At 35.6% G+C, this 18,719-nt stretch overlaps 1 protein-coding gene across 2 annotated transcripts in view; it reads left to right on the forward strand.

Annotated features, from left to right (window-relative positions):
* Positions 1-1,229: 1,229 nt before the first annotated feature.
* Positions 1,230-18,719, forward strand: part of Ptpmeg2 (Protein tyrosine phosphatase Meg2) — a 92,193-nt gene continuing 74,703 nt past the window's right edge. Inside the window, exon 1 of one of the 2 annotated variants that reach the window (XM_067786288.1) lies at positions 1,230-1,483. In XM_067786288.1, the coding sequence (XP_067642389.1) occupies positions 1,460-1,483 (24 nt within the window). In that variant the 5' untranslated portion in view covers positions 1,230-1,459. The remainder of the gene's footprint in view (positions 1,484-18,719) is intronic. The other variant, XM_067786289.1, reaches the window with a different exon arrangement.

Consider the following 18,719-nt stretch of genomic DNA (forward strand, 5'->3'; position numbering starts at 1 on the left):
ATGCGGTGTTGTCACTTTATGCAAACGTGTTGTTTGGAAAGAGAATTAAATAATTAATTAAATACAGTCGGAAAAATAAACACAAATACCCCATGAAAATGTATAGAAGACATTTATAAACATCTCGCCCAAAAAAAGTAGCGACTACCTCATAGTTTACATCAGGGATGCACCTTAACGTTAAGCTAATCGTTTATCAAAAAATTTCCACCGTTTCCGTTGAAACACTTCGAAATATTATCGATAAAGAAATTATCAAGATAAATTGTATCTCGTTTTTAACCGAAACGAAAAGCTTTAGTTAGCGTTAAAAACGTTAACAGAAACGTGATACTTTATGTTTGAATTGTGCTGGCAATGCTATAGCCATGGTGAAGCCGTAAGGTGGCAACAACGAGCGCACATACACACACAAACTCTATGTAATTTGTTTGTGTAATTCGTTGGTGGTAATGTCAAAAATACTCCGAGAAATGTTCGTACTGTCAAAATTCATGAGAAAAGTTGCAATCAGCTTGGATAATGCTTTCACCTTTAATGACTCCGCCATCAATCAGCTTTGCCAGCATAGTTTGAAATTAATAATCAACATAAACGATTTGATTTCGTTTTGATATGGCAGAAAACGAAACGAAATCATTTCGTTAATTTGACGATCTTAACGTTAATAAACGAAACGAAATGACTTCGTTTCGTTTATTAACGTTGATTATCGTAACGAAATGATATCGTTTCGTTGGTTAAGCATGCCTGGTTTACATCGAGTAAATGCCTAAAAAATAACGAGTGACGGCTCTTATTATACTTATGCTCTTTGGTGGTAGGCGGAGCACGCTACCATCACATCACGGAGACCGCCAAATCTACTACAGAAAACGATACGATCAGAACTGCAATACGGATCAGAAATTGAACCAGATATAAAAACATCAAAAAAAAATTGTTGTTGCATTTGCATGTTAAATTTCTATCGGTATCTGATTCACGCGTCAATGGAACGTAACTTTTTCACCAGCAAACCAGCAAAGGTCGGGAAGTGTGGCTACAACAACAACATGATATAAATTATTCTGACGAGGCCATTGCAATCGCAAAACTTTTCCGATTTCCAACACTATAACCGGTCGGGGAGCACATTTTTGTAATAGATTGGAACAAAATGTCAATGTTTTTGTTTATATTTGCTTTTATTGCTAATTCGTTCTTTTGAGTGTTTCTCAAGTGCTAAAAAATGTCGCTGAATATTTGCTGGAATAATATATCGTGCGGTTTGTTTAGTTCGAAATGCAAATTTTAAAGTGAACAATAGGACAAACTATATTTACTTGATATTTACTTATATAAAACGTAAAACTTCGAATTAACAATTGTTTAGTGTGAGCAACCCTGTGTTTAGATAGCGAAATTCAAGGCGAGAATTAAAAGAATTGAAGTTTTGTCAAAATTATACTCGCTCAAAATGGCGTCGGTTGATCAAGGTTTTGTAAGTTTAATTAATTATAAATATATACATTCAGAAACATAATAAATATATAAAATCAAACGAAAGAATTCCAGTGAATGTCGTGATGTACAAAAAAATAAGAGAATTTCTGATTATATTGTTAAAACTCTAAGAATGCCTCATTATCTCCAAGAACAAAAAATTTTTGTAAAATTAGTATGAAGAGGAAAAGTGTACAAAACGAAACTTGTGTCTTCATGCATTGTTAATATTTTACATATATTAACGTATGTATACATGTGTGTGATTAAAGAATTGCAGGTCGCTGTACACAGGAAATAGCACTTAGTCATATGCGCAGTATTCTAAACAAAAGCGGGTAGCTTTGATTACTTACATATGTACAATCGCACACTGTCCAATTCCGGATAATTAAAGCATAGTGCTCGCAAGTTTTCACTCGTGTCACAATTCTGGTAGATCTAGATGTGTGCATGTTCGACACAAAACGTTCCGCTTAATGGACTTAGTTAATATATCTATTTGATGAAGCTAGGAAATGATTTTTAACATAAATGTTGGTCTCATGGTAGGTTGATTTCCCTGTTATTTAACGAAAGAACTGAATTGTAACTTCTACCTTCGATGGTTAATAAAACAGCAGAAACTTCCGGATTAACTATCTTAATACTTTATTCTTCAGTCGTCCATCAAATAATGAACCGGAAGTCCACCATCTTCTCTTTTCTTCCTTGGCAGTGCTGTATTTTTGCTTATTCTATTAATTAGTTGACCTGGTTGCATTTATGATCTTACAGAATATATGGTAAGTCTAGAACAGGGGTCGAATGCTAATATGCGTCCAAAAATATCGAGAGGTGCCAAAAGACGCGTATTGACATCGAAAACAATAATCCGAAGGCGGAAAACAAGTTTAAGTATTTTAAAAGATGTCAACTAAAAACCGAAAAATTACGACTTCCTCAGAAACCGGGGATGAAATCCATAGAATTTTCCGCAGAACACCTTACTGCGTTGGCTTCATTCGGCCGCGGTTATGAAAAAATTACCGCAGCCGGTTCACCAGTGATGTCGGGTCAAATTAAATCCGTGCAAAATCCCATTGTACACAAAAATTTTCCCTGTTTACAAGGTTACAAAAACCACATGAAAATTGCCAACTTTAACTGCAAATTTCTCCGGACATAGATAACATTTTTCTTTTTTTATTGTTGTCGAGGTCAATACGAGTCGTTTGACACCCCCGATATTTGTGGACGCGTATTAGCAATCTACTCCTAGTGTAAACTAACTTCGGAATAACCTATAATTGTATTAGAGGGGTGCTTTATACACAAATAAAAAGCGAGGAGGGTTTCAAGTATCGTCTGACAACTTCAAGCGATGCAAACAATGATTTTTTCCTACGAGTCACCATTTCTAAGATATTACGATCCAAAAAGTTGTAGTCGTCATAATATGCACACGTCCCCGCCACCTATGTGGTACTGTACAGAGCGCATTTTTTAACGTGGTTTCCACAGTAGGCCTATTCCACAAGAAAACCTGTGTATTCAATACAGAGTGAACTCAAGACTAATACCAGTTTCACACAGAAACCTAATGGAGTCACAATTTGGGGGATTCAAGGGGTTGTGTAGCGCAATATATAGCTACTCCAACCCAATTGTCAACCTCACCTTCGAGCGGCGAATCTCGTTTCACTAACAGACGAGGCTATGGCGACCCCAAGCTCCTCATGGAACTTGGGGGGTGGGGGGAGGGATGGCCTGAAGGTTTAATGTGGCCATATAAATCATTCCCGAGATGGTCGGGCCAGCACCTTAATGGTGCTGTGTTACCGGGGCGTATCGGATCTGTATCCGACAAAGGACCATCACATCGATAACACTCCCCAAAGCCTTCGGGGAGTAACCTAATCGCTACAACAACAGTCACAATTTGGTTTCTCACAGGGCCACTTCCCTGCAAAAATCGTTGGACCATGTGGTCCACTGGAGTACTTACCATTCTACTCCACTGTAATGCAGCGATGGACCAACTCATGTTTCTACACGAACATGTTGTAAGCCGATCATTGCTCGTTTTTAACGATTGTAATCACTACACGATACATGCATGCATGGAGTACTCGCGATTTTTGCAGGGTTGCTTCATTAACGAACATCTGTCAGCAGCCCTAGAAAAAAAATTATGCTTTTTACCCAAAATAAATGGTTTAAATGTATATAAGTTGTTTGCTCTTCAACGCAACTATTCATAGATGTTGCACCTAACCAAATAAGTGCCTATTTAAAAAAAGCCATATTATCTGCTGTTGCAAATGAAGCAAAACCATATAACGTCGTTTTTCGCACGCCGCCGCCGAATGACAAAAATATCGGCGCGGCGGCGGCGGCGACGGCGTCCGGCGCGTAACTATATTTTCTACTCGTTTAAGACTGTTTAAGCCTTTTATTGTTCATATCGAAAATTGGTCGAAAGTGGTATCAACGGATACGCATCACTGCCAGTTATAAGAAACTAATTGCGAAATTTAGCATTTTCTAACTGTTCAAAAGTAATTTAGAACAAGTAAGGAAGGCTAAGTTCGGGTGTAACCGAACATTACATACTCAGTTCTATAGGTAGACGCCTTTTCGAGATATCGCCATTAAGGTGGACCAGGGGTGACTGGAATTTATTTTGTACGATATGGGTATCAAATGAAAGGTGTTAATGAGTATTTTAAGAGGGCGTGGGCCTTAGTTCTATATGTGGACGCCTGTTCGAGATATCGCCATAAAGGTGGACCAGGGGTGACTCTAGAATTTGTTTGTACGATATGGGTATCAAATGAAAGGTGTTAATGAGTATTTTAAAAGGGCGTGAGCCTTAGTTTTATAGGTGGATGCCTTTTCAAGATATTGCCATAAAGGTGGACCAGGAGTGACTCTATAATTTGTTTGTACGGTATGGCTATCAAATAGGTGTGGGACTATCCGAATAAAAATTATTCGAATAATAAACTCTTTTATTCGCCAGGTATTCGTAATCCGAATAATATTTATTCGTATTTTTTATTCGTTTATTCGGATAGTATTATCCGGATAGTGCGCACTATCCGGATACTTCGAATAGTAAAATAAAAGACATTGCGTTTATTGCGAAATTTAAGAGGACAAAATTTATGCGCAGCAATTTCAGAGGTGTATTTATAGTTTGTCGCTTAGCAGTCAATATAAAGTTTAAGCGTAAACGGATATACGCGTGTTAAAAAACGCGGCTAATATTCATTTATGTAGTTACATATATTTACGTAACCTAAGTTGTGCTTGAGGCTTAAGCTAGAAATAGTTATCGGGATCGTTTACAACTGTACTGATCATAGAACTTTGTTTATTAGTAAACAGGTGTGGAAATGGTAATATGGTAGGGATTTTTGTTTCCCATATACATACATATATACATGGAGGATGAGTACGAAAGATATATTTCAGAGCCTCAAATAAACCACAATTTAGAGGCAAGAATTTGGTGGAAGGATCATGAAAAGCAATATCGCTTACTTTCTATGCTGGCAAATAAATATCTTGCCATACCAGCTACTTCAGCAGTTCCGAGCGAGTTTTCTCAAGTGCTGGTAATATTGTTAAGCCTTCAAGAAGTAAACTTAAACCATATCTTGTATCAGCTTTAATATTTTTACACCAAAATAAAAGAAATTTAATATTTACACAGGTTTTAGAACTAAGTTATCATTTACATATATATAAATAAGAAAATCAACTTTACGTGACACTGAAATGAGTAATTAAGCAAATATTGTTTTTTTATTGTATGTATGTATATAAAAGAAATAAATAAATAAAATTTTATCATGAAATAAAAAAAAAATGAAATAAAAAAAATTGTTCACTTTGAAGGGCAAATGTTAAGGTTTTTTGCTTTTTGAATGTCTTATACCTCGAAATAAACCTCAAAATACTACTGATTATTTGTGATAATTGATTTGTCTTCTGTTCAATACGGAGTATAGCTACCCACACCATCAACAAAAAGAAGATGGTATCCTCATTTTATACTTTCCATTGTGTCGTTTTTTAATTATGAATAAGTTACGCGATGCAGGATATATATAAGGACAATGCTGGTTAATATTTATTGTTAACGAAATTTCCAAGCGCGGCATTTAAAGAAAGACAAAGAACATATACATAATCGATTAAAACCCACAACTAAAACCCGAAGGAAAAGTTTGCCTGAATATTTCCATCTATGTATATGCAAATTTATTTTAGAATTACCTACACGTATGTATTTATGGTTGTAGGACTGTGATCAGTCAGTAGCAGTAGTTAGGTCAGTCAGTAGCAGGTAGAATACACGAGTATGCCCACATAAAAGTATTGCAAAAACCAAAAGATTTAAAAGAAAAGAATTTCATTCGCAAGCAATAATACTCAGCTAGTCCAAGCATCAAAAAAATGAAATAAAAAAAAAAAAAAAAAATAAACATAATACCCACACTAACCGTAAAAGTAGGTGGGATTCTTATTTCATATCACCCTTTGCGCATTTTCTTGAATACATATACATACACATAGAGATACCCACATGCACTTGTATATGAATCTAATTTCAAAGGAATCTGCAAGAATACAACATGTACATATGTTAGAATATGCTTATATGCACATTTGGGTATTTATATTACAGCGTTTAACGCGTTCAAGGACAATCAAAATTTTAAGGAGCGGCAAAAACAGACAGACAGCCGTTTTTGAAACTAGTCACTAATTCCACTAGAATTTTGTTACGTTTAAAATGGATTGCTTCATACTTTATTTTAGGAAATTTTTTTCCAAAGTTTTCATTAAGTTAACTTTGACCTTAAATAACTTTTGATCCATCAGACTTCGCAAAAAATGTTGACAATGACATGTAAACTTATTTTTTTAATGCTGACCAATTAGATGTTTATACAAACCAAAAGATATCAAAACAAAAATTTTCCATAAAACTTACATACATACATATGTATATATGTATGTACATATATGGGAAACAAAAATCCCTACCATATTAGGGGGACTCATGTAACCGTATAAATGCCTTATAAAGTGTGTAAACGTATAAATTTATCTAGTTTACGCACGAGCTGTCAAATTTTGTATGAAAAATCATTTACACAATTTGTATAAATTTACGCGCACATTTCATTGTGTAAACGCGGTAAACTCAAAGGAATGCAACCTTGCAGACATTACAGCCGGCATTTTCATCAGAAATCTCGAACATCAGCAAGTAAAGGCGTTTTAGTTTTGATTTTTCACTTAATCTTGGTATTTTTTAATTTGTATAACAATCAAAAAATTTTTTTGGGCAATAATACAGCTGAAAAACCATCAAGTTTATCAAGAGTATTACTAGGTGCGTTCATATAACCGCGTGTGTAAATGGATATAATTTTACACCTTATAAGTTTATATGCTATCATGAGTCCCCCTATTACCATTTCCACACCTGTTTACTAATAAACAAAGTTCTATGATCAGTACAGTTGTAAACGACCCCGATAACTATTTTTAGCTTAAGCCTCAAGCACAACTTTGGTTACGTAAATATATGTAACTAAGATCGCGGGTAACTAAATAAATGAATATTAACAAAGCAACCCCAAACAAACAAAAATATATGCATATATGCATCTATACACACATAAATATATGTGCATGCTCATCTGCACAAGCGATGAGCGTAACATAAACGCAATGTCTTTTATTTTACTATTCGAAGTGTCCGGATAGTAATATCCGAATAAACGAATAAAAAAACCGAATAAATATTATTCGGATTATTTGAAACGAATAAATTTATTCGTTTATTCGAATAACGTTTATTCGAATATAATTCGAAAATAATGCCACCACTAGTATCAAATGAAAGGTGTTAATGAGTATTTTAAAAAGGAGTGGGCCTTAGTTCTATATGTGGACGCCTTTTCGAGATATCGCCATAAACGTGGACCAGGGGTAACTCTAGAATGTGTTTGTACGATATGGGTATCAAACTAAAGGTATTAATGAGGGTTTTAAAAGGGAGTGGCCCTTAGTTGTATATGTGAAGGCGTTTTCGAGATATCGACCAAAATGTGGACCAGGGTGATCCAGAACATCATCTGTCGGGTACCGCTAGTTTATTTATATATGTAATACCACGAACAGTATTCCTTCCAAGATTCCAAGGGCTTTTGATTTCGCCCTGCAAAACTTGCATTTTCTTCTTCCCCAAGAAGTGGAAAGAATCATTCATTATACCACTGCATAAAAATGGAAGCAGAACGTGGGTTATAAATTATAGAGGAAAAGCCAAACTCAACACTATTCCTAAGCTATTTGAATTGATTATCACAAAACAGATTGCTTTTAGAGTATCTTCATTAATTGACTTTTCACAACACGGCTTTTGCAAGGGTAAATCAACGGTGGCCAACCTGCTCGAGTTTACAACCTTTGTATCCAAAAGTTTTAAGACTAATTGTGAAGTTGATGTTATTTATACTGATTTTAGTAAGCCATTTGATAAAGTTTCTCATTCTATACTTTTATTCAAACTTGATCGTTTAGGATTTCCTCCTTTGCTTCTATCTTGGGTTTCTTCTTATGTGAGGGAAAGAAAACAAACAGTTATATTTAATAATTGTTGGTCTCGGTTCATAAACGTAACTTCTGGTGTTCCCCAAGGCAGCCATCTTGGTCCGGTTTTGTTCCTGTTGTTCATTAATGACCTTCCTAGTGTTTTGAAGAGCTGTAAGCCGTTGATGTACGCTGACGATGTCAAAGTTGTAATGCCTATCCGCTCACCCGTGGATAGGGCATGTCTTCAGGCTGATCTGAATAGTCTTGGTGACTGGTGTAATGTAAACGCCATGTCACTAAACCTACCTAAATGTAAGTTCATGTGTTTTACAAGGAAGCCCTTCCAATCCCATGATTATGTTATTGGCGACTATGTAATCAAGCAAGTTACTAATTTTATTGATTTAGGCGTTACAATGGACCCAAAACTCGATTTTAAACTTCATATTGAATCTTGCGTGAATAGCGCGAAAGGTACTTTGGCTTTCGTTAAACGTTGGTATAAAGAATTTAATGACCCATACGTTACAAAAACTCTTTTTACCACATTGGTCAGACCTACTTTGGAATATGCTTCAATAATTTGGAATCCGCGTTATCAGGTTCATTCTGACAAGCTGGAATCGGTCCACAAACAATTTTTGCTTTTCGCTTTAAAACACTTACCATGGGATCATTCTAAAAATCTTCCCCCCTATTGCAGCCGGTTAAAACTAATACAGCTACCTACATTGCAGAGCCGCAGGGAGATGCTGGGTGTCTTATTTATTGTTAAATTAATAAGAGGGTCAATAAATAGTCCATTTTTGCTTGGTGAAATTAAGTTTAACGTTCCTATTAGGCCTTCTAGACATTTTCAATCAATTTTTGTAGCTACATGCAGGTCGAATTATGAAATGCACGAACCACTTCACTGCTTATATCGTGATTTTAATAAACACTGTAAAAATTTAGACGTCTGCGACTCGTTTCTTGGTATTAAAAAATACCTTTTAACTAAATTAAATTTGTAATTCGAAATGAAGCAAAGAACGCTAAACCGTGATATACTGTTCAACCCTCTGTTTCAAATTTGAAGTACCAGTTACTTGAAACTTGTTTGCAAAATTGCGTTGTGATCATTATTTTTTTTATGTATGCAATCAAATTTACTCTGTATAAATTCTATTCTGTATATATTTTATCTACTATTAATTTGCTTTATTGTCAATTTCATAAATTATTATTTACTAGCTCCTTCATGAGCTTTGACAATTTAACACATTTTAACACATTTTCAACATTTTATCTTTTGCTTACTTCTAAGTTTTTAATTGAAATTGTCAAGCGTTTAATTCAATACTGTTTAAATATTACTTTAAAATTGATGACTGCTTATGTTGTTTATATCGTGTATTACATCTGAGATTTAAGTGTCGGTATATTTGGTCTGTATAATTGTTTAATTTGTAGACTGATAAATAAATAAATAAAATAAATAAAATAAAATATGGTAGGTGTCACACCCACTTTACCAAGTTTTTTCTAAAGTTATATTTTGCGTCAATAGACCAATACAATTACCATGTTTCATCCCTTTTTTCGTATTTGGTATATAATTATGGCATTTTTTTCATTTTTCGTAATTTTCGATATCCAAAAAGTGGGCGTGTTCATAGTCGGATTTCGGCCATTTTTTACACCAATACAAAGCGAGTTCAGATAAGTACGTGAATTGAGTTTAGTAAAGATATATCGATTTTTGCTCAAGTTATCGTGTTAACGGCCGAGCGGAAGGACAGACGGTCGACTGTGTATGGCTTCAACCGATTTCGCCCTTTTTCACAGAAAACAGTTATCGTCCTAGAATCTAAGCATCTACCAAATTTCACAGTGATTGGTAAATTTTTGTTCGACTTATGGCATCAAAATTATCCTAGACAAATTAAATGAAAAAGGGCGGAGCCACGCTCATTTTGAAATTTTCTTTTATTTTTGCATTTTGTTGCAACATATCATTACTAGAGTTGAATGTTGACATAATTTAATTATATACTGTAAAGATATTAACTTTTCTTTTAAAATTTGAATTAAAAAAAAAATTTTTTAAAAAAGTGGGCGTGGTCGTTCTCCGATTTTGCTAATTTTTATTAAGCAGACATATAGTAATTAGAGTAACGTTCCTGCCAAATTTCATCATGAAATCTTCAACGACTGCCAAATTACAGCTTGCAAAACTTCTAAATTACCTTCTTTTAAAAGTGGGCGTGCCACGCCCATTGTCCAAAATTTTACTAGTTTTCTGTTCTGCGTCATCAGCTAAACCCACCTACCAAGTTTCATCGCTTTATCCATATTTGGTAATGAATTATCGCACTTTTTCGATTTTTCGAAATTTTCGATATCGAAAAAGTGGGCGTGGTTATTGTCCGATATCGTTCATTTTAAATAGCGATCTGAGATGAGTGCCCAGGAACCTATATACCAAATTTCATCAAGATACCTCGAAATTTACTCAAGTTATCGTGTTAACGGACATACGGACGGACGGACGGACATGGCTCAATCGAATTTTTTTTTCGATACTGATGATTTTGATATATGGAAGTCTATATCTATCTCGATTCCTTTATACCTGTACAACCAACCGTTATCCAATCAAAGTTAATATACTCTGAGCTCTGCTCAACTGAGTATAAAAACAGGCTTTTCGATGTCAGCTTAACACGGACTTTGCATCACACAATTCACCAAGTTATTAAAAAAAACACTAAAAGAAAAGTTATATAATAAATTTATATGCTCACTTTGCATATTTTTTTTGAAAAATTAATAATGAATTCAAATAAAATGACCCAAGGCGTTTCAAATTGTCCTCAACTTGTTAAAAAAAGCAAAATCAGTGATGCAAAATCCTTTAGTAGGTTCCAGTAGTTTAAATACTCCTTTTAAATGATTCTCACCTCATACTCAGTTGAAGATATATGTATGTACGAATGAGAATGGTTTGAAAAATCACTTGGGCTTACATTCAAAAATCTGTTGTTTTTTTGCGAAGCTATACAAAAGAGTCTGAAATGTTAATTTTGATTTTCACACTTCATCGTTCAACACCCAAGTCTCCCGGTTTGACATAAAGTTGGCGGCCCTATCCAAAAATAGTCCCTTGGAGTGAATCACATTGATTATAGCCTATCAACCAAGTTTAAATATCACCTACACGTTACGGCTCCGTTTACGTAGCCACATATATGTATTTACCAGGTGAGGCTTTGTCTTTCGCAAGAACACTCAAAGTGGTGAAGCAAAAGATTTCCCAAGACAGTCGAACTACTGACCGTGAGTGCTACTACCCTAATGTAGTGGACAGTCGAACTAGTCTGAAAACTGAAGCTAGGCGGGCATCCATAATGAGCTCTTATGTCATAAGGCCGGAAAACAGCACTAAACATCTTTCAACTTAAAATCGGTCGAATTTCATTCTAAAATATCGTTTTGATTTAACGAAGACTATTTATTGAAATCAATGTTGTGAACACAAACGTCTGCAAACTTTGGTCTACATTTTAAAAATTGTATCCAGGTTCCTTGTAAAAATTTAATTATGTAGATGCGCCGAGGATTATGCGATTTTCACCCATTACGTTTCAAGGTGTTTCTCTGGTGTAGCTCGGCAGCATAGCGCGACAAAAGCATCCGTTGGAAAGTCTTTGGAGCTACACCTAGAGCTTCTAGGAAAGTGACATCAACGAAGGTATGAGTTCGAAGTCGCAGTCCTATAGCTTCTGTGCTAGCATATGGTGTGAGGGTCAGGAGGCGTGGTAGCGACTGGTGGTCGGGATTGCTACTGTTCTCACATCGGGAATTGTAGCCCTTAAAAACAGCCGAAAAACTGGAGGCGCCCTAAGCCACGAGAGTCATGAGTATTAATAGACCATTAATAGCAACCGCAAGTCGCCTTGTGCGGGACCGCCAAGGAGCCACAAATGATTTAAAGAAATTGTGTTCGCGACGATTATTGGGAGTTAACCCTAGGTGACACTACGCTTTACACGAGATATGCAGACAAAAGTATGGCTATTTTATGTATCTCTATTTCTTTTCAGCAGACGCAGCAGTACCAATTCCAAAGACCGGGGGTTAGGTTCGAAGCCTCTCTGGAGTAAGTGAATGAGGGACAATTCCTCTGCAAGGAGCTACTCCTGAAAATTTTTTAACGGTCTGCTAGATCTTGAGGGAAAAACCCTGGATCTTTTCTAAATACTATTTTTTTAAATAGCAAAATCATGCTTTTTAAAGTAAGAACACCGGCGTACGCCGGCGCGCCGTCCACGCCGCCGCCGCCGGTATATAATAAAGACTACGCCGCCGCCGCCGATAAAGTGATCGGCGTAAACCTCTACTATGTAATACACCTGTATTGCTACAAAAAGCTTGGTACATTCCCAAACATCATAGTGCCGATATATTGCTGCATTTTCTATTATGTAGCAATATAGGAGTATTACATACATATGTATATGAGCAAAACTAAAAATTAAAATTTGTCTGGTGTTTTTATATTTATTGTAAACTATTGAAAATGATTACTTTTTGATTGTCATTTGTTTCATTGAAAATAAAATCCAAAACACCAAGCAAAACCGATTAGATTTTTAACTCCATTAGGCATTCAATAAGGCAATAATGAGATAATTAAGAGTTTGTATCTTGAATGTAAGGTTTAGTTCAATAAGTGCAGGAATAGGCTTCTTCTAATTAATTTGCCATTTCAAAACTTTGAGATGTACATACATATTGTTACGAATATTAGCAAAACTAAGGGGTGATGCCATCTCTAAGCCGATGCTAAGCAGCGCTTTGCATGTACATCCATAGATCAATCATTATGTATCTACATAAACGAATCAATCATTATGTCTACACATATGTAGGTACACGCAGCTGAGAGCAACGCACAATCACATGCAGATATCTTATCTGAAATGCTCCTAAAGGTATGCAATTGTGATTGTGGAAGTGTCGCTCACACATACAAGCGCATGGGGTATGAGAGAAGCTATAAGAATTATACATCTGTAGTTGTAGCTGAGAAATTTATAACTAACTAAATAATTCTGGAAGCGCCTGGAAGATGCCACAAGGTAATCACAGAGTATAAAAACATCAGCGGTAGAGGCGCTAGAAGCAGCTTCAGTTAAGCACGCTATATGTCGGGCAATAGATGAGTTTCATTTGAGCTATCAATCAGTTTGGTTATTAAGCGTGCTATTCGTTGCAAAGGATAAGTGTTATTGTGAAGTACTTTAATAAAGGCCATTCTCCATTATTCAATATTTAGCGATACGAACGTTAGCAGAAGATTGCAAATAAGGGGAATTGCAGTAAATTCGTTACAATATGTATGTTCGTGGCGTACTTATGCATAGTATGACGATTACCACTTTTGCATCGTCATATCTCATAAATGGTGACTCGTAGGAAAAAATCATTGAGACTTTTTTGCAAATAAATTTATGATTTTTACACTTTACAATTTTGTTCGCATAACGGTACCCCGTAACGGCATAAACTAATCGAGATAGATATGGACTTCTATATATCAAAATGATCTGGGCGAAAAAAGAAATCCATTTAGCCATGTCCGTTCGTCTGCTCGTAAACACGATAACTTGAGTAGATTTTCAGGTATCTTAATGATATTTGGTATGTAAGTTCCTGGGCACTCATCTCAGGTCGCTATTGAACGAAATCGGACTATAACCACGCCCACTTTTCGATATCGAAAATGTCGAAAAACCGAAAAAGTCCGATAATTCATTACCAAAGATGGATAAAGCGATGAAACTTGGTTGTTGGGTTGACTTTATGACGCAGAATAGAAAACTTAAAAAATTTTGGACAATGGACGTGGCACCGCTCACTTTTAAAAGAAGGTAATTTAAAAGTCTTGCAAGCTGTAATTTGGCAGCTGAGTATGTAATGTTCGGTTACACCCGAACTTAGCCTTCCTTACTTTCTTTGTTTTATATTATATTTTAAAAAGTTTTACTGATTTTCAGCTTGTAACTTTTTGCATCACCGAATGTTTAGATTGACCGGACTATTAAAAAACTATACGAAAAGCAAAGGTTACTTATCTTGAAAATGGTGTACAAAATTAAGCCACAGCAGGTAAAACCCAAACTGTGAAAATTGAAGATACATTTTTTCCTTCTTTGCTTCAGTCATAACCTAGGATAAATATCCTGTTTCTGATAGAAGAAAATTTAAGGAAAAAAATTGAAAGCTCGTCGAATTAAAAGCAAAATAAAGTGTGCACCTCTTTTTCGGAAAAGTCCTTAGTTGCTATTTCGGTGGTGTTTCGATCTTTTCTAATTTTTCAAAACAAATAGTTAATTTATTTTTTTAACCAATACCTTTTTATTAAACCTCTCACTTGTTTGTACTTTTTGAATCGATTACTTTTTTGAAACTTGTTGTGTTTTTGAAAATTTTCACTTCTGTACCAGTGTACTTTTTCGTAACAATTTACTTCTTGTCTTTCGTTGGTTATTTAGAGTCGGTTACTTTTTTGTAACCGATTAATTTTGTGTTACTTTTTGGAAAATATATTAGTTTTTTAAACAGCCTCATTTCTTGAAACCGGTAACTTTTTGTAAACGGTTAATTCATTTGGAACCAGTTTCTTTTTGAAACCGGCTACGTTTTTTAACAGGTTCCTTTTTTTGGACGATTACTTTGTTTGAATAGGTCACTGTTTTTGGGAAAAGTTTAATTTTTAGAACCAGTTACTTTCTTGCAACTTGTTAGTGGTTTCAAACGGTTCTTGGAGTCTTTGAACCGCTTAAGTTTTTGGAACTGGTAACCTTTTCAGCACTTCTACTTCTTGGGCCCGACTACATTTGTAATACTTATCATTTCCTTTTAAATTTCGACCTGCATTATTTAATTACTGGTAACTTTTTTCGTATCACCTTTTTAGACCTGGGACTTTTTTGACTCAAAAACAAAAATAACCTCAAACGGGGTCCATTGCTGTAACTGGTGTAGATAACAGTCGCTACGTCCATCAAAGCACTGATTGTTTTGTTGATTCTCCGACAGGGTGGATAAATGATGTATATTGGAAAGATTTTCCGCCATCCCTTGGAAAATATGGTTTCGAGATAAGCCGATTTCGGCGTTGTGCATCATCAGTGTCGATTTTCGAACATCATCAAAGCACAGCAACCAGCAGCAACAACAACAGCCATATGTAACTATTTTATTTATTTTACTTTATTAAAGTAAAATTCGAAACTAATAAAGTTGTACAATTCGCTGTAGCGCAAGTACCAATTGTGCCGGAGAATGGATACATGAAAGAGCGCTTAGGGTCTCGTAAGAACGGAAAAATTTAGTGTATCACTCCGATAGTCAGTTTATTAAGGAACGCTACCCCGAGTAATATTCTTCTAATGTTTAATGTTGGCAAACTAATGAAAAGAAGTATATTTCTATCAGGCGGAAGATGAAGACTTGATTCCCAGTTAAGACCACGAAATGAGGAGTTTAAAAGCGTATTCTCCATAACAGTTTTTAAAATTGTTTTGGTTTTTGTTTTTTTTTTTTTTTTCAATATACACCTGCGAACACGAAAAAAGCAGTAAAAATTAGTTATAAATTTGATCATTTATTTTGGACTAATTTCAATGAATCCAGTAATTAAACTACATATCAAAAACTGTATTGAAAAAATTCAAAAATTGTGTTGAGAAATCTGTATGAAAACTTAGAACTTTTTATCTAGAATTTTTAGATTTTTTTTTTGAGTATGCAGCTTTTCAGACCAATTAATTATACTCGTAAAAACTGCAAGATATGGATTTCAAAACTCGCATTGAATTTTTAAAAGTTTTTTTCCGAAGGGCGGCCGCCGTAGTGTGATGGTAGCGAAGATCATCGGTTCACGCCCCGGGCAAAGCAACATCAAAATTTTAGAAACAAGTTTTTTCAATTAAAGAAATATGTTTCTAAGCGGGATCGCCCCTCGACAGTGTTTGGCAAGCGCTCCGAGTGTATTTCTGCCATGAAAAGCTCTCAGTGAAAACTCATTTGCCTTGCAGATGCCGTTCGGAGCCGGCTTAAAACAAGTAGGTCCCGTCCCGCCTATTTGTAGGAAAAAATCAAGAGGAGCACGACGCAAATTCGAAGAGAAGCTCGGCCTAAAATCTTTTTGGAGGTTATCGCGCCTTACATTTATTTATGTTTTAAATTTTATGTTCTCGAAGAAGGTATATATTATTTTATTTTCTTTTGTTAGACTAACCCAGTTTTTCAGTGCCAGTTTAAAGTAAAGTGGACAAGATTTTTGCCACTTTTATCGATAGCATAAAATTTTGCCGTTTATCTCAGTTAAAGCGGCCGAAGTGGTAGGGTTAGACTCTAGTCAACTCTGCTGGAGTTCAAACACGCTCCGAAAAACCGGGCCTAAAGGCCGTTTTCTTAAGTAAACTTTAAAGTTTATCCGTCCGATAAAAACATCCCTTGTGTCTGTAGGGCTGATAAATTTTAAGGTGCACCTCATATAATCTATGTATAAGATTTATTCGTCCGATAAATAACTTGTTTTCACATGAGGCTCTAAAGTTATTTGAACTAAAAAACTCTTAAGTAAAAAAAGTCGAAATTGTCATGCAAAACATTTTGTATTTTGAATGAGTAAGGTATCTTTATGATAAAATATGTATGTATGTATGTAATGAATATTCGGACCACTGTTCATGTGTTGGACATTCGTACATCTCTCATACGAAGCATACAATACGTGGCTATGATGAGACACTCGGTGTGCACTGTGCCTAATATAGTGCGGAAGCTTACTTGTCGATGTGAACGCAGGACAACAACCTTTCAATGACTTGCCACGTCTAAAAAAACATTCATCCAAACATATCATTCCTATGCAGTGACATGGTTTAGTGTTGTTAAAATATGTATTTGCTCCTCTCCTCTTTTATCTACGTTGCTAAAAAAGGAGGAAAATGCAACCATATTGCCAGTTTCCAAAAATTGTAAACCCGAATGTCTGATCAAGAAAAAAACTATTTTGCCTCAACATTCACGTTAAAAAGTCAATAACTAAAATTGCTGCTGCAGATATAAAATTGATACATTTACAATCCTTTTACATTTTTGTAGCAGCTATTCACAGAACGATTTTATTTATCATAAGCAAGTTCGATAAATTTTAAACAAATATGAATATTATTACCTAGAGGCCACCGTGGTGTGGTGGTAGCGTTCTTCGCCTACCACACCGGAGATTTCGGGTTCGAGCGCGGGGCAAAGCAAAATCAAAATTTAGAAACAAGTTTCTTCAATTAGAAAAATAGTTTTTCTTAACGGGGTCGCGCCTCGGCAGTGATTTGGCAAACACTCCGAGTGTATTTCTACCACAAAAGCTTCTCAGTGGAAACTCATTTGCCTTGCAGATGCCGTTTGGAGACGGCGCTAAACATGTGGGTCCCGTCACTAATTCGTAGGAAAAATTAAAAAGGAGCACGATGCAAATTTGTTGTTGTTGTTGTAGCGATAAGGTTAGTCTCCGAAGGTTTTGGGGAGTGTTATCGATGTGATGGTTCTTTGCCGGATACAGATCCGGCACTCTCCGGTAACACAGCACCATTAAGATACTAGCCCAACCATCTTGGCAACGAGTTATGTGGCCACATTAAACCTTCAGGCCATCCCTCCCTCCCCACCCACAATATCCATGAGGCGCTTGGAGGAGCTATATATTGCGCTGGCAACCTGAAAGGGTTGCGCTACACAACCCCTTGAATCTGGTATTTTAGTCTCCTCTTACGACAGGCATACCTACCGCGGGTATATTCTTACCCCCTAACCCGCTGGGGGTTATTGGTAGAAATTGTCATCTGAAATATTACGTATATTTTCGGAACGTTCGAACAGCATCTTCAAGTCGCTGTTTACAAACAAACATTTTTGTTGCCGAAACTCGTTACTTGATGGAGAAGGGGTGACGGGGAAACCGGACGGGGACCAAGCCGCTTTTGCTCGGCCACACTCTTTGCCGTTTCTTTCTTCTTTTCATACATTTGTTTAGCTTCACTATTTCTTTAAAAAATTGTTCTTTAATCCACTTTATTGATAATTTTTTAAATATTATTTAAATCTTTGATTTTTAATGGCCTTGTTTATTTAAAAATGTAGGGTTTTGTGAGCTCGAGGCCTTGCTTTAAATAAAACACTGTGTTAGTATTCACACATTTATTTGGTCGATATTTCGACTTCAATCTGAAGTCATTTTCAAGACTTTTTTAAAAACACAACATGAAAAGAAAATAAACAGAAATATATAATTTATATCACATACATATATACATTTATAACACTAGATCGACTTACTTGCATGTAAATGCGTGATCGACTAATCAGGTGTTCTAACAAAATAATAGGAAGAAGGTGGAAAAAGGAAAGTAAACAATTAGAGTAGCGCAAGTATAAACAAATCTTAAGGAACCGTATAAGTAAACAAAATTACACAACAACAATCATACACAAAGCATTTTTAAGAAAAACAAGACAAAATGCAACAAAGCAAAATGTGCATGATATCCTCCCCCCCCTTTCATTAGTTGTTGTCCCCA

This window comes from Eurosta solidaginis, chromosome 4, assembly GCF_040869045.1.
Source record: "Eurosta solidaginis isolate ZX-2024a chromosome 4, ASM4086904v1, whole genome shotgun sequence".
Classification (NCBI taxonomy): Eukaryota; Metazoa; Arthropoda; class Insecta; order Diptera; family Tephritidae; genus Eurosta; species Eurosta solidaginis.